This window comes from Leopardus geoffroyi, chromosome C3, assembly GCF_018350155.1.
Source record: "Leopardus geoffroyi isolate Oge1 chromosome C3, O.geoffroyi_Oge1_pat1.0, whole genome shotgun sequence".
In the NCBI taxonomy this organism is placed as follows: Eukaryota; Metazoa; Chordata; class Mammalia; order Carnivora; family Felidae; genus Leopardus; species Leopardus geoffroyi.
In genome coordinates, this window is record NC_059338.1 from 73516517 (window position 1) to 73534591 (window position 18075).

The following is an 18075-nucleotide window of genomic DNA, read 5'->3' on the forward strand; positions in this document are numbered from 1 at the left end:
GTTCTTCAGTAGCCCACATGCCAAGGAAACTGCAGTCCCAGCCTCAGTATCTGCCCTCCCGGAGCTCACGCTTCCCCCGGCACCCGGCCTGGCCCAGGGCTTTATGCTGCCACACAGCAAGGTCGCCTGTTGGCAGCTGAGTCTGGGGAAGCCTGTTAGGTTCATGTAGACTTTCTTAAGTCCTTTCTTGGCAAATGAGGGCAACACACTAATAAAATTCCAGTGTAAACTTTTATACCGTGATTTTTGTATCTTTTAAACTTTTTATTGCCATGCAAAGATGTGAACGTATAAACATGCCAGGAAGTAAACAGCTCTTTGGTTTGTCACAAGTCAGGCACACCCACGCAGCCAACATGCAGAATAAGAAAACAGCCCTTTCCGACGACAGTTCACCCTCCAAGGGTGACCGCTAACCGTGGATTGGCTCTGCCTGCCTTTGAGCTTTATGTCAGTGGTATCACTCAGTGTGTGCTTTTTTGTTCGTTGCATATTTCGTTCAGCATTTAGTTGGAGACCATCCGCATTATTCAGGCAGTTGCCCCTCTTTCTCCTCGCTCTGTGGTGCTCCGGTTTATCCCTCCTCCTGTTGGGAATGTACATGCTTTCCAGCTGGGCTGCCCAGAGCACTCTTGTGTCTTTTTGGTGAGCGTAGGGACAGGAATGCCAGCTGGGCGCGTCTCTGAATGTCAGCGGGCGTGCACAGGTGTAGGGTCAGTAGGTCCTGCTGGTTTCCCGGAGCCGATATAACGTGCTGCCCCCAGCGGTGAACGAGCACTCCAGTCGCCCCAGACATAATGGTTTTGTAAACCTTTGGAAACAACTCCATGTTTCTATGCTCACTGTTTTCACATATGAAGTTTAGGCAAAAGAATATAAGTGGGAGGGGTGGCTGGGTGGCTCAGTCAGTCGAGCGTCTGACGTCGCCTCAGGTCGTGATCTCACCATTTGTGAGTTGGAGCCCCACGTCAGGCTCTGTGCTGACATCTCGGAGCTCGGAGCCTGCTTCAGATTCTGTCTCCCTCTCTCTCTCTCTGCCCCTGTCCTGCCTGCACTCTGTCTCTCTCTCAAAAATAAATAAACGTTAAAAAAAAAAAAAAAGGATATAAGTGGTAAAAGAGCATAACCATTTCCCTGAAAGAACGCTGACCCAATACGTGTCACTGGGGAAGGCGCTCCGTGCTTTGAGTTGGTCTCCATCGCTGTGGTCTTCAGGAAGACCTCTTAAAGCAAACCATGTTCCTTGATGGCCGGTCTCTGCCCTCTACCGTCAGCTTCCATAGCGGTGTCATCAGAAACCAGCATCTACTCAGTGCTTTCCGTTGCCAGGCCTTGTGCCCTGAACTCTCACACGTTAGGTCATCTTAGTCCTCACGGTCCTTGGAGACATAGGTGACGTCACCACCGCCCGTTCACAAATAAGGAGGCTGGAGGGCTGAGCTTGGGCAGTGAGCCCGCTGAGTCCCGGGCTCAGGCTGCCAGCTGTCGCGCGCCAGGCCTTGACCCGAGACGCGGCTAGATATCCGTATGTGCACTGTCGCGCTCTGCCTTGGGACCGCGACTGTGGGCACGTGGTCAATGCTTAGTTAAAAAGGGGAAAGAAGGAAGAAAAGAAAAAACCAGTGTTCAAGGGAATTCCTGCTCCTGTGATTCTCTTATTTGTTTTCAGTCAGAACCAGAGAAATTCCCCAGAGGGAGAGGCAGCACCTGGCGTGTGCAGGGGCCACCACCCGCATGGCCGCCGGGCGCTGCATCGAATCTTTGTCCCGTCACCTCCCGAGTGTGCGGCACGTGCCGCGTGGGCCTCTGGGGCCCTAGATACGGCGGGGAGCGGCGGTGGAAGTCACACATGAGGCCCCGCAGGGGTGACTGGAGGCCGTCTGCAGTGCGGGCCTTGGGGGCGGGGGAGGGCGGGCTGTCAGGTTGAGAATGTGGTCGTGTTTGCTTTTGAACTTTGTCAAGCAAAGCTGGCCTGTGAGAGATGTGTCCGCTGCACATAAATCCGGCTGCGGCCGCGGATTTATTACATGTTTTTCGGACCACATCTGACCATCGACTCCAGTGAAGTTGCAGGCTGCCCCCCCCCCAACCCCAACCCAGACACGAACCGTGCGTCCGGTGCTCGGGGAGGTAGAACCTGCACGGGCGTGGGCGCAGACAGGAGCTCACCCTGCTGTTCAGAGTGGTGAGTGTTGTGTTAGGAAGGTCAGAGCTGAAGAAGGGATTTGAGAAGGCTGTGTGATCTTGGGCAAGTGACCCTGCCTCCCTGGAGGAGCAGGGTCCCACGTGCCACCCAGCTTGGTTTTCAGGGTCACGAGAAACTGTCTGAAATGCTTCGGGCTGTGTGAGGCTCGGGGTGGGTGCACACCCTGTCACCGCTGCTCTGGTCACACCAGAGCGGCTCCCGAAGATCTGGAAGGGACCTGGGCATCTCAGCGCACAGAGGAGCGACCAGGTACTTCAGAGAGAAGTCTGGTCACCTGGATTTAAAAGCGTTAGCTGTTGTGATCCACATACCGAATATGACGACATTTCACAGATGTGTCACAGAGATGTGGACCTTCCACCTTTAATCCGTGGACGGTGTCTTATACAAGCCTTTTTAATCCTTTTTGATTCTTCATTTATCCTAGTAAGTGGACTCTAAATTAAAAGCTCTGGGTCTGATCGATGATACAAGGTATTTGTGCCACTTCTCTGTGTATTTTCTTAAGTGGTTTTGTATTTGCTTCCAAAATTCCTTTCAAAGGTGGTGTCTGAATCTCTCCTTAGTCATCATATCTGTATCCTTCCCTCGCCAGCCTGTTGGGTCTAGATATTATCTAGAAGAGTAATCAGTTTCTCAGGTCGTCCTGCATACATCTTCAAATGTTCACGGCATCTGAACTTCAGGGGTTTTTTTGTTTCTTGGGTTTTCTTTTTTTCATCTTTAGGCTTACCAGTAATTTAAAAAGTCAAGAGTAAATTGCAATTTAGTAGGAATTGGATATGACATTGACCTTTTTTGCACTAAGGATTATGTCTTAACTGCTTCCGTGAGGCTCCTCGTGACCCGTCCTTGGCTCCTGCCCACACGTGGCTGTTCAGAGCTGTACCGTGTGCGTCTGTATCGTTACACCTCCAGAGCTTGGTTTTGTGTGAGCAGATTTCCAGTGAGGTTTAAATGTGCATTTCATAAAAATTAGTCTTTTGTACTTACACGGCTGCAAAGGTCGTTTTCATGCCTATTTCCTTCTTTGACTTCAGAGCAGTTCTTTTTACTTCATTTTTGATTTTAGAGAGCGAATGAGCATGAGTGAGAAAGAGAATCTTAAGCAGGCTCCACGCGCAGCATGGAACCTGACGCGGGGCTCGATCCCACGACCTTGGGATCGTGACCTGAGCCGAAGTCAAGAGTCAGACGCTCATCTGACTGAGCCACCCAGGCGCCCCTGACTTCACAGCGGTTCTTAAGAACGAGTAACGATTTCCCTTTTCGCTTAGGAGCCTGAGGCTCAGGAAGTCCTGTGACTTGCCCTGGATTGTGCGGCTCGCAAGGGGCAGACCTCAGACCCTGGGCCCCTTTGTCCTGCCTCCGAGACCAGGGCTCTTTCTTGCCCATCGGCCACACTGTGCCCTCCTGTGCCCTCCTGCCTGACCAGGTCCCTGACTGCTCCCAGCCTCCTGGATTTCCCCACGCGCTGTGGGCTTCCCTCACCTGTGTGACCTGTAAGGAGAGGCCTCCGACCAGATGAGGCGTTATGTGTCAGTCCTGCACACAGTGACTCCGTCCGGTCGGGGTGCTGCCCTCCCAGCTCACATGGAAACCCTTGCCCTCAGTCCTGTTTCTGTTGCCAGTTTTGCCTCCTCTGCAGCTGTTTTTCATTCTTCTTCACTGAATTTTGTCTCTGGGGTCATTATCCCTAAGAACGTGAGGGGACAGCAGAGCGGCCACAAAGGTCTCCCTTTCTGTCTAGATGGTGGACGGAGGAGTGCAGGAAGCAGATGGAGAAACCCTGGCTTTGTGCCGGGTACAGATTAACACGCGGCTAAAGCCCAGCCCGGAGGGAAGCAAAAGTGCCCTGTGCTCGGTCCATTTGTTCTTGGCTGAGGGTTCGGCACCTGGAGGACAACGGCCTCTCTCCCACACCTCTCTCTCTAAGCCCCACAACCTGCATTTCAGCAGTACCTTCCGCGCTATAATTGTAGTGATCGCTCCAGAGATGGCAACATGCACGTTTCACTTTCCCCACCTCCTTCGAGTTGAGTTAGCAACTGGACTGTGCTTACTGGGGTCGAGTCCTGGCAGCCAAGAAGACCCGTTTGCCACCACCTCGCTCCTTTGTGCTCTAGATGTCGTAGGTTTCATGTGTGAACGTTAGTGACCTCTCAGAATGAGGTTGTGTGTGTGTGTGTGTGTGTGTGTGTGTGTGTGTGTGTGTTAGCTAGTATTTTAAGCAAAGAAACAGCCTTTCATACTTAACTCTGCACAGTGCGCTTCATTCTTTCCCAGCTAGGCATCTTCCGTTCAGTTTCCCACTCACCCGAAGAACTTGAGCGTTTCCCGTGTATGTCTGTTGGTGGTGAATTCCATTAGTTTTGGGGTTCTTATCTGAAAACGAATTGAACTTCATCTCACTGGAATGGAGCTCCGACTTGACAGGAGATTTCTTTTGGCGCGTTACAGCTGTTCTTGCGCTGCCTCCTGACCTCTGTTCTTTCTAATAAGAAGTCAGGGGACTTCCTTGGGAAAGAAACCATCCCTCTGTCCGTGCTTTGTCGTTCTGTACTGGCCGCTTCCACGGGCTCCTCTTCATCTTTGGACTTAAGCGGTTTAACGAGGATGCACCGGGTGTGGTTTTCTCTGTATGGATCATACGTTGGCTTCCCTGACACTCCTGAATCTGTAAGTGTATGACTTTCACAGCTATTCGTGCAGGTATTTTCTGCTCCAGTTTCTTCTAAAATTCCCATTGCGTGTTTGTTACTCCTTGTGATAGCATCCTTCACATCCCAGGGTGTTCTTTTTCTCCCCCACCCCCGCCCCCACCAACCCCGGTCTTTTTTCTCCAAGTCCTTCAGATTGGATCGTTTGAATTGATTTATCTTCAGGCTGCCTAATTGTTCTGTCATCTCCACCCTACCAGTCATTCTGTCCTGCAGAGATTTTGTTCCAGACACTGTATTTTTCATTGTAGAGTTTTCATTTGGCTCTTTCTTACAGTTTCTATTTCCTTGCTGACATTTCTGATCTTTCCACTAATTATGAACAGATTTTCCTTTATATCCTTGAATGCAATAGCTCTTCAAAGTCCCTGCCTGCTAATTCCAACCTTGAGTTGTCTTTGGAGTTGCCTCTTTTACACTGTTTTTTCCTCATGAGAATGGATCACACTTTCATGTTTATTTGTATGTTGAGTATTTTTGAGTTTATTTGTATATAGAGATCGTGCACTGGACATTGTGAATGATAGATGGCAGAAACTCTGGAATCAGTTATATTCCTCTGGAGAATGGTTCGTGTGTTTTAGCAGGCAATTAGCTAGGCTGGTCTCGGATCGCAGATTCTCTCCCCATGCTGTGGGCAGTAGCCTATGTCTCAGTTCAGTTCTCTTCGCCTTAGCGGGGCTGCTCAGAGCCTGTCCTCTGTGCGTGGTTCCAGGTTCAACTAGAGATTTGGGCAGAATCTATAAGACTAGGGCCTGCTTTCTGGCGAATGGCCCGCATGGTGCCAGCCCCCTCAGAGTCTGGCTACTGTGGGCTGCTTTCCTGTGCTGTCCTAGGTCCATAGCCCATAGTCACTGTCTGCATGAGTGTTGGTCCAGTAGGAGCTGTGCAAACTTGCCAGAAACACAGAGAGGGCACGATTTTTAAAGAAAGACTTTTTTTTTAATGTTTGTTTATTTCTGAGAGAGAGAGAGCATGAACAGGGGAGGGGACAGAGAGAGAGGGAGACACAGAATCCAAAGCAGGCTCCAGGCTCTGAGCCGTCAGCACAGAGCCCAACGAGGGACTCGAACCCACAAACCATGAGATCATGACCCGAGCCGAAGTCGGAGGCTTAACTGACTGAGCCACCCAGGTGCCCCAAGAAAGATTTCAGTAGAAATCCCTTCTATGAAAAGCATTTTGAGATGAGCAGTGCCACAAGCAAACAAAAGTGCGCTATTTCCTGCAGTTTGGGAAACATGAAGAGAAACGCAGTCTTGGTGCATTCGTGAAACCAGACGTCCAGGCTCCTCTGCCATTTGTAAGAGACAAAGAGCCCAGGCAGGCGCTGTACCACTGCAGGTTTTCCATTTAGCTCCCCAGTCAGCCACTCACAGATGCACAGTTCACAGTTTCATCTAAAGTCTCCAGACATGTTTTCTGCAAAGATATCAGCCGGGTTTTTGTTGTTGTTGTTAAAAGGTCAATTCCATTCCTTTGTGGTGAGGCAGTGTTGGGTAATTACAAGAGATCATGTTTCAAAACTGGTATTCCTGAGAACTTGCCAGAACGAGCTCTTTCCCTCTTGGCTTCTTTTCCTTTCAGTCTGGATGTTTTCCAGATTCGCCTAAGTAGCCTATAAACCCAGACTGATTTTGTGTGTAGGTGATCAAAGCCCAATCTTGAAAATAACGTTATTCAAGCAAAGGGTATTTCCTATACTTAAAAGAAGAAATGTGTAGTTTCAGAGGAGAGAACGGTAGTGCCTCCACTCACACGAGAAACGCCGCAGAAACGAAACAGAAAATCTCCTTTCTTTCCTAGTAGCAGAGGGTCAGGTGGAAAAGTGCGGAGCTAACTGACATCTACTTAAAAGTTTTACTGATCCCCGCCCCCCCCCCCACATGCTTTGTTTCCCCACCCTAGCAATGGGTGGGACACACACTACTAGTCTCGTTTAGGAATAAGCAGACACGCTGAAAAAGACGAGGCCACCTGCAGCCACGCAGGCCAGCAGAGGCGCAGCCCACGGCTTGTGGCTCTCGCTCTCTCCTTGGACAGCCTGGACGGCTCGGCCATGAGCTGTGCGGAACCGATGGCCCTTTTCTACTCCGAACCCAGTCTGGGTTGAAGATTTGTTTCTGTGTCTTAGCTCAGTCCTGGAAGGAGAGGAACCCACTGGACCACTCCTTTCCTCTCCATGAAAATGCCTCAGAAGCGAAATCATGTTTTGTTGCTCCAGAATGGAAATGTAATCAGAGCTCGCCGTACTTGCGAGAGCACAGTCGGCGGCCCCCCCGCGCTCTCCGTCCTCGGAATCTGACTCGGTTCCTTTGAGGACCATTTCTGCCGTCGTGAGGGCAGTGGAAAAATAAGAGAGACATCACATGCTGTACTTCCTTTTCCTTTCACGCCTGTCTCACTAAGTGCGGCTGGTGGATGGGCACGCGTTCGGATGTCTGTGAAGGAAAAGCCCAAGCCCCCGCTCGTTCGTCCGCTTGCGAGTTTGAGACCTAGAGGCTGGCGTCCCAGGGGAGACCGTGGGGGCCCCCTGCCAGCTCACAGCAGGCGGCCTGACTCTTCCACATGGAATGTATCGCTACTAAAAATATTTGCAGTTTGGGAAAATATGTTTAAATTTGACCTCCTTGACCCTCTGCGCTTTCTAGCCTGTTGCTCGGGCTTGTGCCGCAGCTTCGCAGAGAACGGCTCAGAAATGTCTCCGTGTGCACGCCTACTCCGTCTGTGGACTAGTCTTCCCACTGTAAAAACAGATCTTTTATGAGTTATTTATACTCTTGACTACTCTGAGCGACAAATGACGGTTTCTCAGAAGCATTCCGACATGGGATTTTTGGGATGAGAACCAAATACCGGATCCAAGTAGTCTTCCCCGTTACTGCTGCTCTACAAGGGACGTGACTAGCGGGTTCGGTCAAAGAGATACCGCAGTGCCTGCCATGTGCACATGCTGTAAATGGACAGGACAGCGGTGGGACACGTACAGTCCAGATCCCACGGAGCAGCGAAATCGCATACGTGGTTATGTGGTCAAAGGGCTACGGTGAAGGATTCGGAGAGAGTGGGGGAGAGTGTATGTGGATGGAAGAACCAGGGTGGACGGAGCCTGAGAGGGTCTCCCATGGCAAGGGACCTCACGTGACCTTCTGGAAGTTTTTGTGGGGGAACAGTAACCTTAAGATCAGGGTGGCCCATATCACAAAACAAGCCTTATGAAATAAACTGCCTCAGCGGGGCCTACTTAAAATGCAGTTCCTGTGGCATTGAAGAATATGTCCTGCTTGGCCACCTCAGAGCTTGCCCGTATTTTAATTATTTGAAGAAGTTGGGAAAAAAAAAAAGATGATTTTTCCTTGACTTTTATGGGTTTTTCAGTCGTTAAAAACTATGAAACGTTTGGAAATTCTGATTCGGGGTCTGTTACTTATTTTGAGGGCCCTGGATGACAGCAGGGTGCAGACAAACTAACCCGGGGGAGCTCCTCTCTCAGGCCACTGGCCCCAGGCTGGACTCCGGTTCCCAGTGGCCATCTGAAAGAAGGTGGCCTGCACTCCTTCCCTGTGGACAGTACAGGGCTGGAAACTTGTTGACCGCTCAGCAAGTTGACTCTACTGGTTGTGGCTTCCCTCACCCACTCACCTATCATTGTTTTAAGTATTTGGAGAGAGAGGTAAAGAGAGACAGAGTACAAATGAGGGAGGAGCGGAGAGGGAGAGAGAACGGGAGGGGAGGGGTAGAGAGAGGGAGAGAGAATCCCAAGCAGGCTCTGCACTGGGGCTTGAACCCACAAACTGTGAGATCGTGACCTCACCCTCCAGACCGGCAAGGGGTGTGCCGAGCCAGCACTGCTAGGAATCTGGCCGGACATCGAGAGTCGGACGCTTAACGGACTGACTCCCCTGGGCGCCCTGTGCCTCGTCGTCGTTCGTGCGCACAGCGATGCTCCACATCTACACTGATTCTGGATGCAAGACAACGGGCTGTCAGGTCGCAGCTCTCAGCCCAGTGGGAGCAGGAGGCGAGCAGATGCATGCTGGCAGTGCATCGTGACCAGGGTTCTGGCCTCCTTCAGCCCCAGGGCCGGCCTCCTAGCAGTGCCGGCTCGGCACGCCCCTTGCCAGCCTGGAGGGTGACGCTAACTCTTAAGCGCTCTTCAAGTTCCGTGCTCCTCTCTAAGCCGTGATCGTCTGGCTGGAGCACGAAGGAAACCACACTCATGTTTTCAAGAGGGAGTGGAATCTTGGGACCGAAAGCTTTTACTCTAACACACTAATGTCATCAGTGAGGAAAACATTCCCATGCCTTTAAAAGAAAAAAAAAAAAGCCCTCACGTCTGTAGTAATGGTTTGCTGACTCAGAGCAATTATGAAATGAATTTCTGTGCTTTCCTGACTTTAAGGTGATCGCATAAGTTAGCTTGTGTGAGAAACAGCCCGCTCCAGCCTCCCATCAGGCAGGAATGTCTTTTTGAAACAGTTGAGCAGATTCCCAGATTGGAAAGGGTCTGTGCAGCTGACCTCACTCTTTCATGAGTAATTCTGGGTGGTTATTGACTGCGCTCTGCCAGAAGGCTAGAAACCGTGAATGAGCGTCATTCTTAGCAGCCGGGGGCCGCAGGCGTGCAGGAGAGAGCCGCAGCCCGGTGAGGACCAAGGGTTCGGGGACCTGCTGCCCACCGAGCCCCGGGGGCGGGGGGGGGTGGGGGGGAGGGGGCGGGCACTGCAGACCGGGGAGCTGGTGAGGCTCGCAGCGGCTGCTCCGGGCGGTGTGCGGGCTGGCGGCCACGGCTCAGGAGCCGCAGCGGCCCGTGGGGATGGGGGCCGGGGCCAGGCGGGGCGGCAGGTGGCCTCGGCGTGGCGGGCGGCAGCACCGGCAGCCCGTGGCCTCGTTTTCCCGATGAGATAAAGCTGAAAGTTGGGGAGGTTACTGGCCAGATTGTGGATTGTCCCCTGGCGCGCTGGGGTGGGGGCCTGTGTGCGTGTGAGGAGCCTCTCCCGAGGTGTGGCTGTGCCCGACCCAGTGCTGCTCGGGGTGTCTCGGGGCCGTGCCGTTCTGCTCACAGACCTCCCCTCCTGGCGCTCCTCTGAGTTTCCACGAGCTCTCCGGTCTCTCCAGTCTCACCCGCTGCCCTTCTCTCCCCTGCGGCTGTGCTGAAAGTGGGCTCGCCGTCGGAACCGGGGCTCCTCTAGTCTTAGAGACCGGATCGGCTCTCCCTTTCGTCCTCGTTGCCCTCTCGTCGGCCGGCCGGCGCTCCTTACGTCAGCCCGGGGGTGGGGGGCCTGGTGTGTGCCCGCTCGCTCCGGCTGTCAGCTCCCCTTGAACCGTGTGTTCTCTCTCTAGCACCATCCTGGAGGAGGAGAAGGTCCAGCAAGAAGAACGAATGAGGATGGAATCCCGAAGACAGGTCACAGTGTCCTGGGACTCCGGAGGGTCCGACGAAGCGCCACCCAAGGTAGCAGGGGCCCCTACCCCAATTCTGGCATCGCTCCCGCTAACTCTCGAGGCTGCCGGTGCAGGCAGCTGCTGTCTGTGGGAGGCACCCAGGCGTCAGGGTGTCCCAGGAGCCGCCAGTGTCACGCCTCTCCCCTCGCCTGCCTCCCTGCTCCCTGCGTGTTACCCTCACCGCACTCGTTCCCTGGTTTGCATTTCGGCTGGAGGCCCTGTGTGAGGTTAGACGCGGTCTTCAGAGGCTCCTCCTCGGCTCGCCCCACCCCCACCCCCACCCCCAGACTGCAGTGAGCACGCCAGGCGTGGAGGAGGGCTTCCCCTGGTCAGGGAGCATGCGAAGGTTGGAGCCGGGATGCAGACCTCAGATAGACCGAAGCCAGGCCCCTGAACGCTCCACGCTTCGCCCTGCCGTAAACTGAGTCCCGTGGTCCCTAATTCCTTTCCTCTGGGGCCGGGTTGGGTTGCGAGCCTTGTGCACATGCGCCGCCTACCTGCTCTCTGCAGCCGCCTTCCTGGCCGGGAGCCGGAGGCGTCGCATTTGCAGGTCAGGATCTGCTGGCTGCACCCCTGGGCCTCGCCTGTCCCCCTCCCCCAAGCCCTGCGGCCCTGCGAGGTCACCGAGGCACCCCCCACCCCCCCACCCCCCGTGCTCAGCCAAACGGTGGTGGCCGGGCTCTGCTCATAGTTGGCCGTTAAAGCCTCTCATGCGGTTGAGAATTCTTCAGATACCTTTTGCTTTTGAAAGAAAGGTATTTTCACACGGTGGCTTACTTGCCATGAATGATCCAGTTCAGAACGTCTTCTGGAATTTAAATAGATGGTAGGCTTTACCTTCTGTTCGATGAGCTAAAAGCATACGCAGGTACTGGCAATTATTTCATTTTCTTTTTGAAAAACGTTCAGAAATCTGATAGCACAAAGTACTATTTAAATATTATTACCAACTTTTAACGATGCCTGAAAGCTTCTGTTTTCTTGGTCAGTATTTTCAACTGTGTAATAGTAAAACACCACACATTTAAGGTGACTACGGGTATTGACACAGTTCTTCAGAAATTTTGAGGTGGAGGGTTCCCTGGTCCAGCCTCCTGAACAAGTAGAAAAACTGAGGCCCAGAGGAGGAGGGCCAACGCCACCTTCGACCGGTGTTCCTTTGAGTGAGAGCGAAACCAGTGCACTTCCGTGTCTCCTGATTTAACAATAGATCTGCTGTCACCCACAGAAAAACTGAGAGCCCCTCATCCCAGCATGTAAGGCCCTCCCGCTTTGCATATACACTGAGCCACAGCACAGTGGTCCGGGCCTGGGAGGCATGAGAGTCTGGAAGCTAGTTCCTCAGGCCGAAAGGCCAAGTGGATCTCTTCACATGGGGCTCCGATGACTGGGCAGTCCGCCTCCCCGTTCCCAGCCTCACCATCCTCTCTGTGAAGCGAGGGTGTTAGCATCCCTCGCCCTCAGGGATGCGGTGAAGGCTGCCTGAGGTCCCGCCTCTGCCTCCCTGATGGAATCACGGAGGCGTCAGGTGCTGTGCGAACCTGGCGGTGAGCCCCAGATCTTGTAGCACTCCCCCAAAACTCCACAGAATGAAGAAACTTTGTCCGTCTCAACATTTTCCTGTAGCTCAGTCTGTAGAATGTTGGTTTAATAATGCTCGTGTGGCTGAATTTTGGAAGGTGTAGTCTGAGGTTAGGCTTTTTCTGTTTTAGAGTACAAAGGCCTTTCTGGTTTCGAGACATTTTCAGAGTGCCTATTTTGAGGCTCTTCTCTCTAATCGGAGATCGGGTCAGCACCTCGTAACCCACTGCCTGTTGTTGTCACTGGAGTTTGACTGGAATGAGCTGCATGCTTCACTGGTGTGCTGTCCCTGGCTGGTTTCGGCCTGTAGCCCCATCACTGTGGCTGCACAGGTTGATACATTTGCTCTTTGACACTTTGAGGAAAAGGTTGGCAAGCCCTGGATTAAACGTTTTCATGGCTAGAAACTCGCCAACGCTAGTATAAACCTACAGACGCTCAATGAACATAAACAGACACACTCATTACCCGGCTCCCCTACCAGCCGGAATCAGGTCTGGGCACAGTTTTCCCTCCTCCACAGTGATCCGTAGAATCGAACTCTGCTTTATGGCCCCTGCATTTCACCGGCGTGCAGCTGAGTCCCTTGTCTCCGAGAGGCCAGCCCGCTAGCCCAGCGTCACCTCCTGTCCCTCCACCCCATTTAGTGGGAAGTCTGGAGCCTCATCAGTTGTTATAGTTCTGCCTGTGCTGTTTTCGGACAATAAATTCCACTTAAACCTCTTCAGTTCATGTAGGATCTCGGGCTTTTGTAGATGAACATTGTGTACTAATAACATTTGTCACGTAGCCTAATTAGTTTTTTAAAGGGAAACATTTTTCTCTCCCACGTTCCAGATTCAAAATTCAAAGCTTAATTGTACTTAATGGCAAAGGCACCGTAACCACAAAGCTGATTATCAAAAATTGTTATCAGTTTCTTTGTCAATATTTAATACCAATGTTTGGACACAAAATAATTTTCAGAGAAGTTTGCCCGTGAGGAATGCAGCCCGGGGAGCCCCGCTCCAGGTTCATTTCATTTCGGTGATTTGTCCTGCACATCCCCGTCGGTTCATGGGAAAGCCTCCGGCTAAAAATACCTTTCTCTGCAGTTTTAAAAATGTATTTCTTGGATCTGCGGGTCCAAGACCGTTTCAGAGGGCCGTGGGAGCAACACCCATTTTGTAGTAATGCTCACGTGTCCCTGGCCTCGTCCACTCCGCTGGCATTGGCAGTCCTGCTGCAGACGTAACCGTGGACCAAGCGGCCGTCCCCGCGACGCACGCCAGGGCGGCAGTGCCAGGCCGAGCTGGTCATCACCGGTTCTTCGCCACCTGTGCCAGAGTGACGCCGGGGTGCCGCAGAACGACCCCGGCGAAGCAGTCACACGTCCTCCGAGGGAGGAAACAGAAAGTACCGGAAGACGCTTGCGGTGCGGCTGTCCTGCGGAACTGACCGCTTTCCCCGCGGAAGACCAGTGTTTCTTGAAAAAGGAGTGGGCAGATGCTGTGGTTGGTCAGAGTCACGCATTCGGTAGGCGCTTTCTCAAGGAACGAAGCAAGACTGTGTCATCAAGAACAGATGATAGTGTTTGTGGCCAGTGATACAATTTGAGTCTTCAAGCAAAAATTAGAATTTTGAGAAACTTACCCCCATCACCATGACCTGAGAGCTTCGGAATTCTGAGACTTTTGTGATGAGCTCAGAATGGTATGAACAAACATGACTTTCTCCGTACGTATGCTGAAATGGGTCGGCACTGCACAGGTCCACGGGACTCGGGGACTCCCGGTTTCCAGGTGACCGCTGCAGGATATTACAGGATCACACGTGGGCAGGTGGACGATGCGTTCCCAGTACAGGACGGAGTGATGGATTCCAACAGACGATACGTTTCAGAGTCCACGTCGCAAAAGTCACTCTTAAGAAACCGCCGCTTGTTGTTTGGGGGCAACACCAACAAACAGTACCCACAGCTGTGCTGAGAAACTGTTAACGCCCTTGTCTCCTCTCCAGCTTTACTGCTGCATGAGGCTGGGCGTTCTCTGTGTGCTACAGTCAGCGAAACAGCACAGCACACAGAGCAGAGAGGCTTCCTTCTGTGAAGCCGAACGTTGAAGGAATTTATCTACATACGTGTAACAGGTGCCCCTCTGCTCCCTGATTTTTTTTTTTTAGTTTTGAAAAAATAGATACTTTTTTTTTTTTTCAACGTTTATTTATTTTGGGGACAGAGAGAGACAGAGCATGAACGGAGGAGGGCAGAGAGAGAGGGAGACACAGAATCGGAAACAGGCTCCAGGCTCTGAGCCATCAGCGCAGAGCCCGATGCGGGGCTCGAACTCACGGACCGCGAGATCGTGACCTGGCTGAAGTCAGATGCTCAACCGACTGCGCCACCCAGGCGCCCCAAAATAGATACTTTTTTAACATGTAATTAGTTTGTTGTTGTCGTTTCTTGAGAGAGAGAGAGGGAATGAGGGAGAGAGCAAGCAGGGCAGCGGCAAAGAGGAGGAGACAGATGATCCGAAGCAGGTTTCGTGCTATCAGCACAGAGCCTGACTCGGTGCTCACGAACCATGAGATCATGACCCGACCCAAAGTCGGACGTTTACCTGACTGAGCCACCCAGGTGCCCCAGTTTGTTGTTACTTTTAAGTGTGTGTTTTCATCTCTACTAGTGTAAATATTAGTAGATATATTCCAGATGAACAAGAGTTCTTGGAGTCCTTGGTAATTTTTGAAAATATAAAGGGGTCCTGAAGATAGTGTTTGAGAGTGGCTGTCTCAGCAGCGTTTCTCAGCCCGAACAGGACGCAGCAAGCACTCCGCTTACATAAGAAGCATTTGGGGATGCCCTACTGCTAACCCTGAAGTGGAATACGTGGGTAATAAAACGCCTTCCTAATGGCAAAACACCGGGTCTTCCAGGAGACTGCTAACTGTAGAAGGAAACTACGACGTTATGCACACGCCTGTAGGAGACCCTCAGGAGCGGTGAGATGGTCAAGTGCTTGCCTGCGTGTGCACACCACGGGTACAGACAGCCGCTAGGCCTGCAGAGCCCACGGCCCCAGCCGCGCGTGAACACACTGGCCGTGGCGATGCGATTTTCTGGAAGGGCGAAAAATCCTGATACAAGTTCAAACAAAACAAAATGGCGCGTCCACGTGCACAGTAGCTGCTGTTCCAGTAGGTTCAGTGTGTGGGAAGCTGTGCCACGTGTCGTTTGGGTTCAGATCGCAGGACCGTTGCTGTTTACCTACGTAAGGTCGAGCGAGGCACCTGAAAGGAGAGCGGGTCCCGTCGTTCTGACCCCCGGTGCCGTCGGGCTCAGCCCGGCGCCCTCGCGGGTGCCCTGGACGCCTGCAGGGACACTGCCACCCGATGGAGAACCGCCGGTTTAGGGTGTGTTGGCTTTTCCTCCCCCGCCTCACGTGGCCAGACTTGAGCAGAATCTCCCGCAGCTCCACGGTTTGCTTTTCTAAAAACCTTAAAATCCGAGTGTGTGTCTTAGAGGAGGAGACGGAGTAACCTGCCGAATGGTAGTTCCGAGGCGCTCACGTGGAAGCCGTCCTCCAAGAACTGGACGTCAGTCCCCACGACAGCCCCGCCCCCGTGACCCCGTCGGGAACGTGGCGGCGCAGAGGTGAACGGCCCTGACCACAGCCTGCACCCCCGCCACCCGCCATGCTGGCATCCTGCTCGTAGGGAACACGAACAGCCGTCTGACGGGACACGCGCTCTCCATGTTCGCGGGTTCGCGGAATTTGGTTTCACGATCGTCTTGTCTGCCATAAAGCCCATTTTCATCCTTTTCCCTGTTGTTTTATTTTGAAATGGAACCTTGCAAGTGCTCTCTTTTGTTACCCATTCAGGTATTTGAGTCCCTGTGGGACGTCGTGTGGTGACTTTGCCAGCCCCTTATCAGTTCCTTCTGTATTTTCCGTTTTATTCGTCGAGCCCAAGCACACTTGACACAGGGCGGCGTCACCGCACAGTGGATTTGGGGGTCGAGCAGGTCTGCCCGCGTGGACGGTGCAGTCTCTTCACATTGACGAAGTTGTCTGAGCCGCGGCTTTATCCTCTGAAAAAGGGTGATAATACCGCCCAGTGACATTGCTCCTCCAACTGTCAAATCGTATGGAAAGCACGTCAGCTCGGTGCACACGGACACACTGAGGAAAAGTTGTTATTTTTGCCTGTTACTTACATGCGACCTCCAGGACTCAAGCCACGGGACACAACTGTACGACCATCAGAGAGCTGCTTACTGTCCTGATTCTGCCTCCTCCGGCACTTGGACTCCAGGAGTCCCACACCGCCATGGCGGTGCATACATGTTAACACATACCTTTGAAATGAGTGTTGCGGGCGCCTGGGTGGCTAAGTCGGTGAAGCCATGGCTCGGGTCGTGGTCTCGTGGTTCGTGGGTTCGAGCCCCACACCAGGCTCCGCACGGACAGTGCAGATTCTGCTTGGGAATCTCTCTCCCCACTCCCTCTCTGCCCCTCCCCACTTGTGCTTTCTCTCTCTCAAAAGTAAATAAACTTAAAAAAAAAATGAGTGTTGCCGGTCCAATGTCATAGAACAGAGATAATGGAACTGTTTTCTTTTTGCCTCTCCTTCACCACTTGTTCAAATGAAATCTTTAAAAATATAAATCTGAAGAGTAGTCCCTCAGGCATCATGGAACATACTTGTAGAAAATGCCACCATAGAACACAGAGTAAAGCCTGTGACACCCCCTTGATGTCCCTTTCCTGCTTCCGGGGGTCTCGGGGATCCATCCTCCTATTTGGTTAAGTTTAGGGTCAACCGCATCTGGGCCACTATAATGCAGGCTCATGGGCTAAGGGAGCATTTCCACCCGAGAGATTTTTTTTTTTTTTAATCTTTATTTTTGAGAGAGAGAGACAGAGACAGAGTGTGAGTGGGGGAGGGGCGAAGAGAGAGGGACACACAGAATCTGAAGCAGGCTCCAGGCTCCGAGGTGTCAGCACAGAGCCCGACGCGGGGCTTGAACTCACAAGCTACAAGATCGTGACCTGAGCCGAAGTCGGACTCTTAACCGACTGAGCCACCCAGGCACCCCCACCCGCAGAGATTTCACAGCCCCACAGTAGCAGGGCTTGGGCAGGTACAGAGGTAGCCGCAATCCCAGTCAGGATTTGAATCGCGTGACGGAGGAGAGCCGAGGATTTAGATGTCACGTCTGTGGGAGAAATCAGGAGGTTGCACGGAATCACCGTAGAAGACTCAGAAGTTGGGGTGGAGCTTCCCAGGCTGAGGCAGGAGGCATCCGGGCAGTGGGCCATGTGAGCAGAGCTGTGGGGTGATGAGAGGGTCCTAGATACCCAGAAGTCAAGCAGAGCGTGTGCTCCTGCAGGACCACGTGCGTCCTCGGGAGGAGACGCAGACTCTGAGGTGTTTCTTTCCTCCCCTGGGCTTTGCTGGTGCCTGAGTCCATCTGCTTTTATTCTGGTCTTCATTTGGCTGGAGAGCAGTGGGTTTGTCCTCCGTTCAGTCCCTCAGGGTTAGAAGATTTCATGGGCTTATCTTCTATTTCAGGCTAAACCACTTTTGCTATGAACTTTGAATTCATGTATGCCACAGACCGAGAATTCTAGAGCTGGGAGTGACTTCACCGTCCCTCTAGCTGGATTCCTGTTCGATAGATGCAGAAGCCAGTGGGCTCCCTCGCCCGCCCACAGTCACGCAGCCAGGAAGCAGCAGAGCGGAAGGAGCACGGGCTCGGCTCCTGCTCGGAGAGCCTCCTGACGTGCGTCTCCTGGGTGCCGGGTCTTCCTGGCCACTGGTGGATCTCCCTGGGGCCTCTCGCCCTTCGCCCATGTTCAGCCAGATAGTCGTTTCATCGTTGAGTTACAAGCATTCTTTGTGTTTGCTGGATCTCCTAAGTGATCAGCCAGTATTTTCTTAGACTCCATGGGCTGTCTCTTTCTCTTTCTCGGCAGCCTCACTTGCAACACGAGAGCTTTTAATTCTGGCGAAGCGCGGGTTATCTTTCTTCACTCTCGATTGAGCTTCTGGTGTCGTATCGAGGGAACGATCGCCTCACCCAGGTCACAGAGATGCCTGTTCTCCCCTGAGTGTTTCAGTTTTGCCACTTCCGTGTAGATC

At 52.7% G+C, this 18075-nt stretch overlaps 1 protein-coding gene across 28 annotated transcripts in view; it reads left to right on the forward strand.

Moving 5' to 3' along the window:
• The window catches only part of PTK2 (protein tyrosine kinase 2), a 256802-nt gene that overhangs the window by 207958 nt on the left and 30769 nt on the right, over positions 1–18075 (forward strand). For 27 of the 28 annotated variants that reach the window (XM_045453525.1, XM_045453544.1, XM_045453536.1 and 24 more), the window contains one exon: positions 10270–10381. In XM_045453525.1, the coding sequence (XP_045309481.1) occupies positions 10270–10381 (112 nt within the window). Of the gene's footprint in view, positions 1–9442; positions 9572–10269; positions 10382–18075 lie in introns of those variants that run through there. The other variant, XM_045453548.1, reaches the window with a different exon arrangement.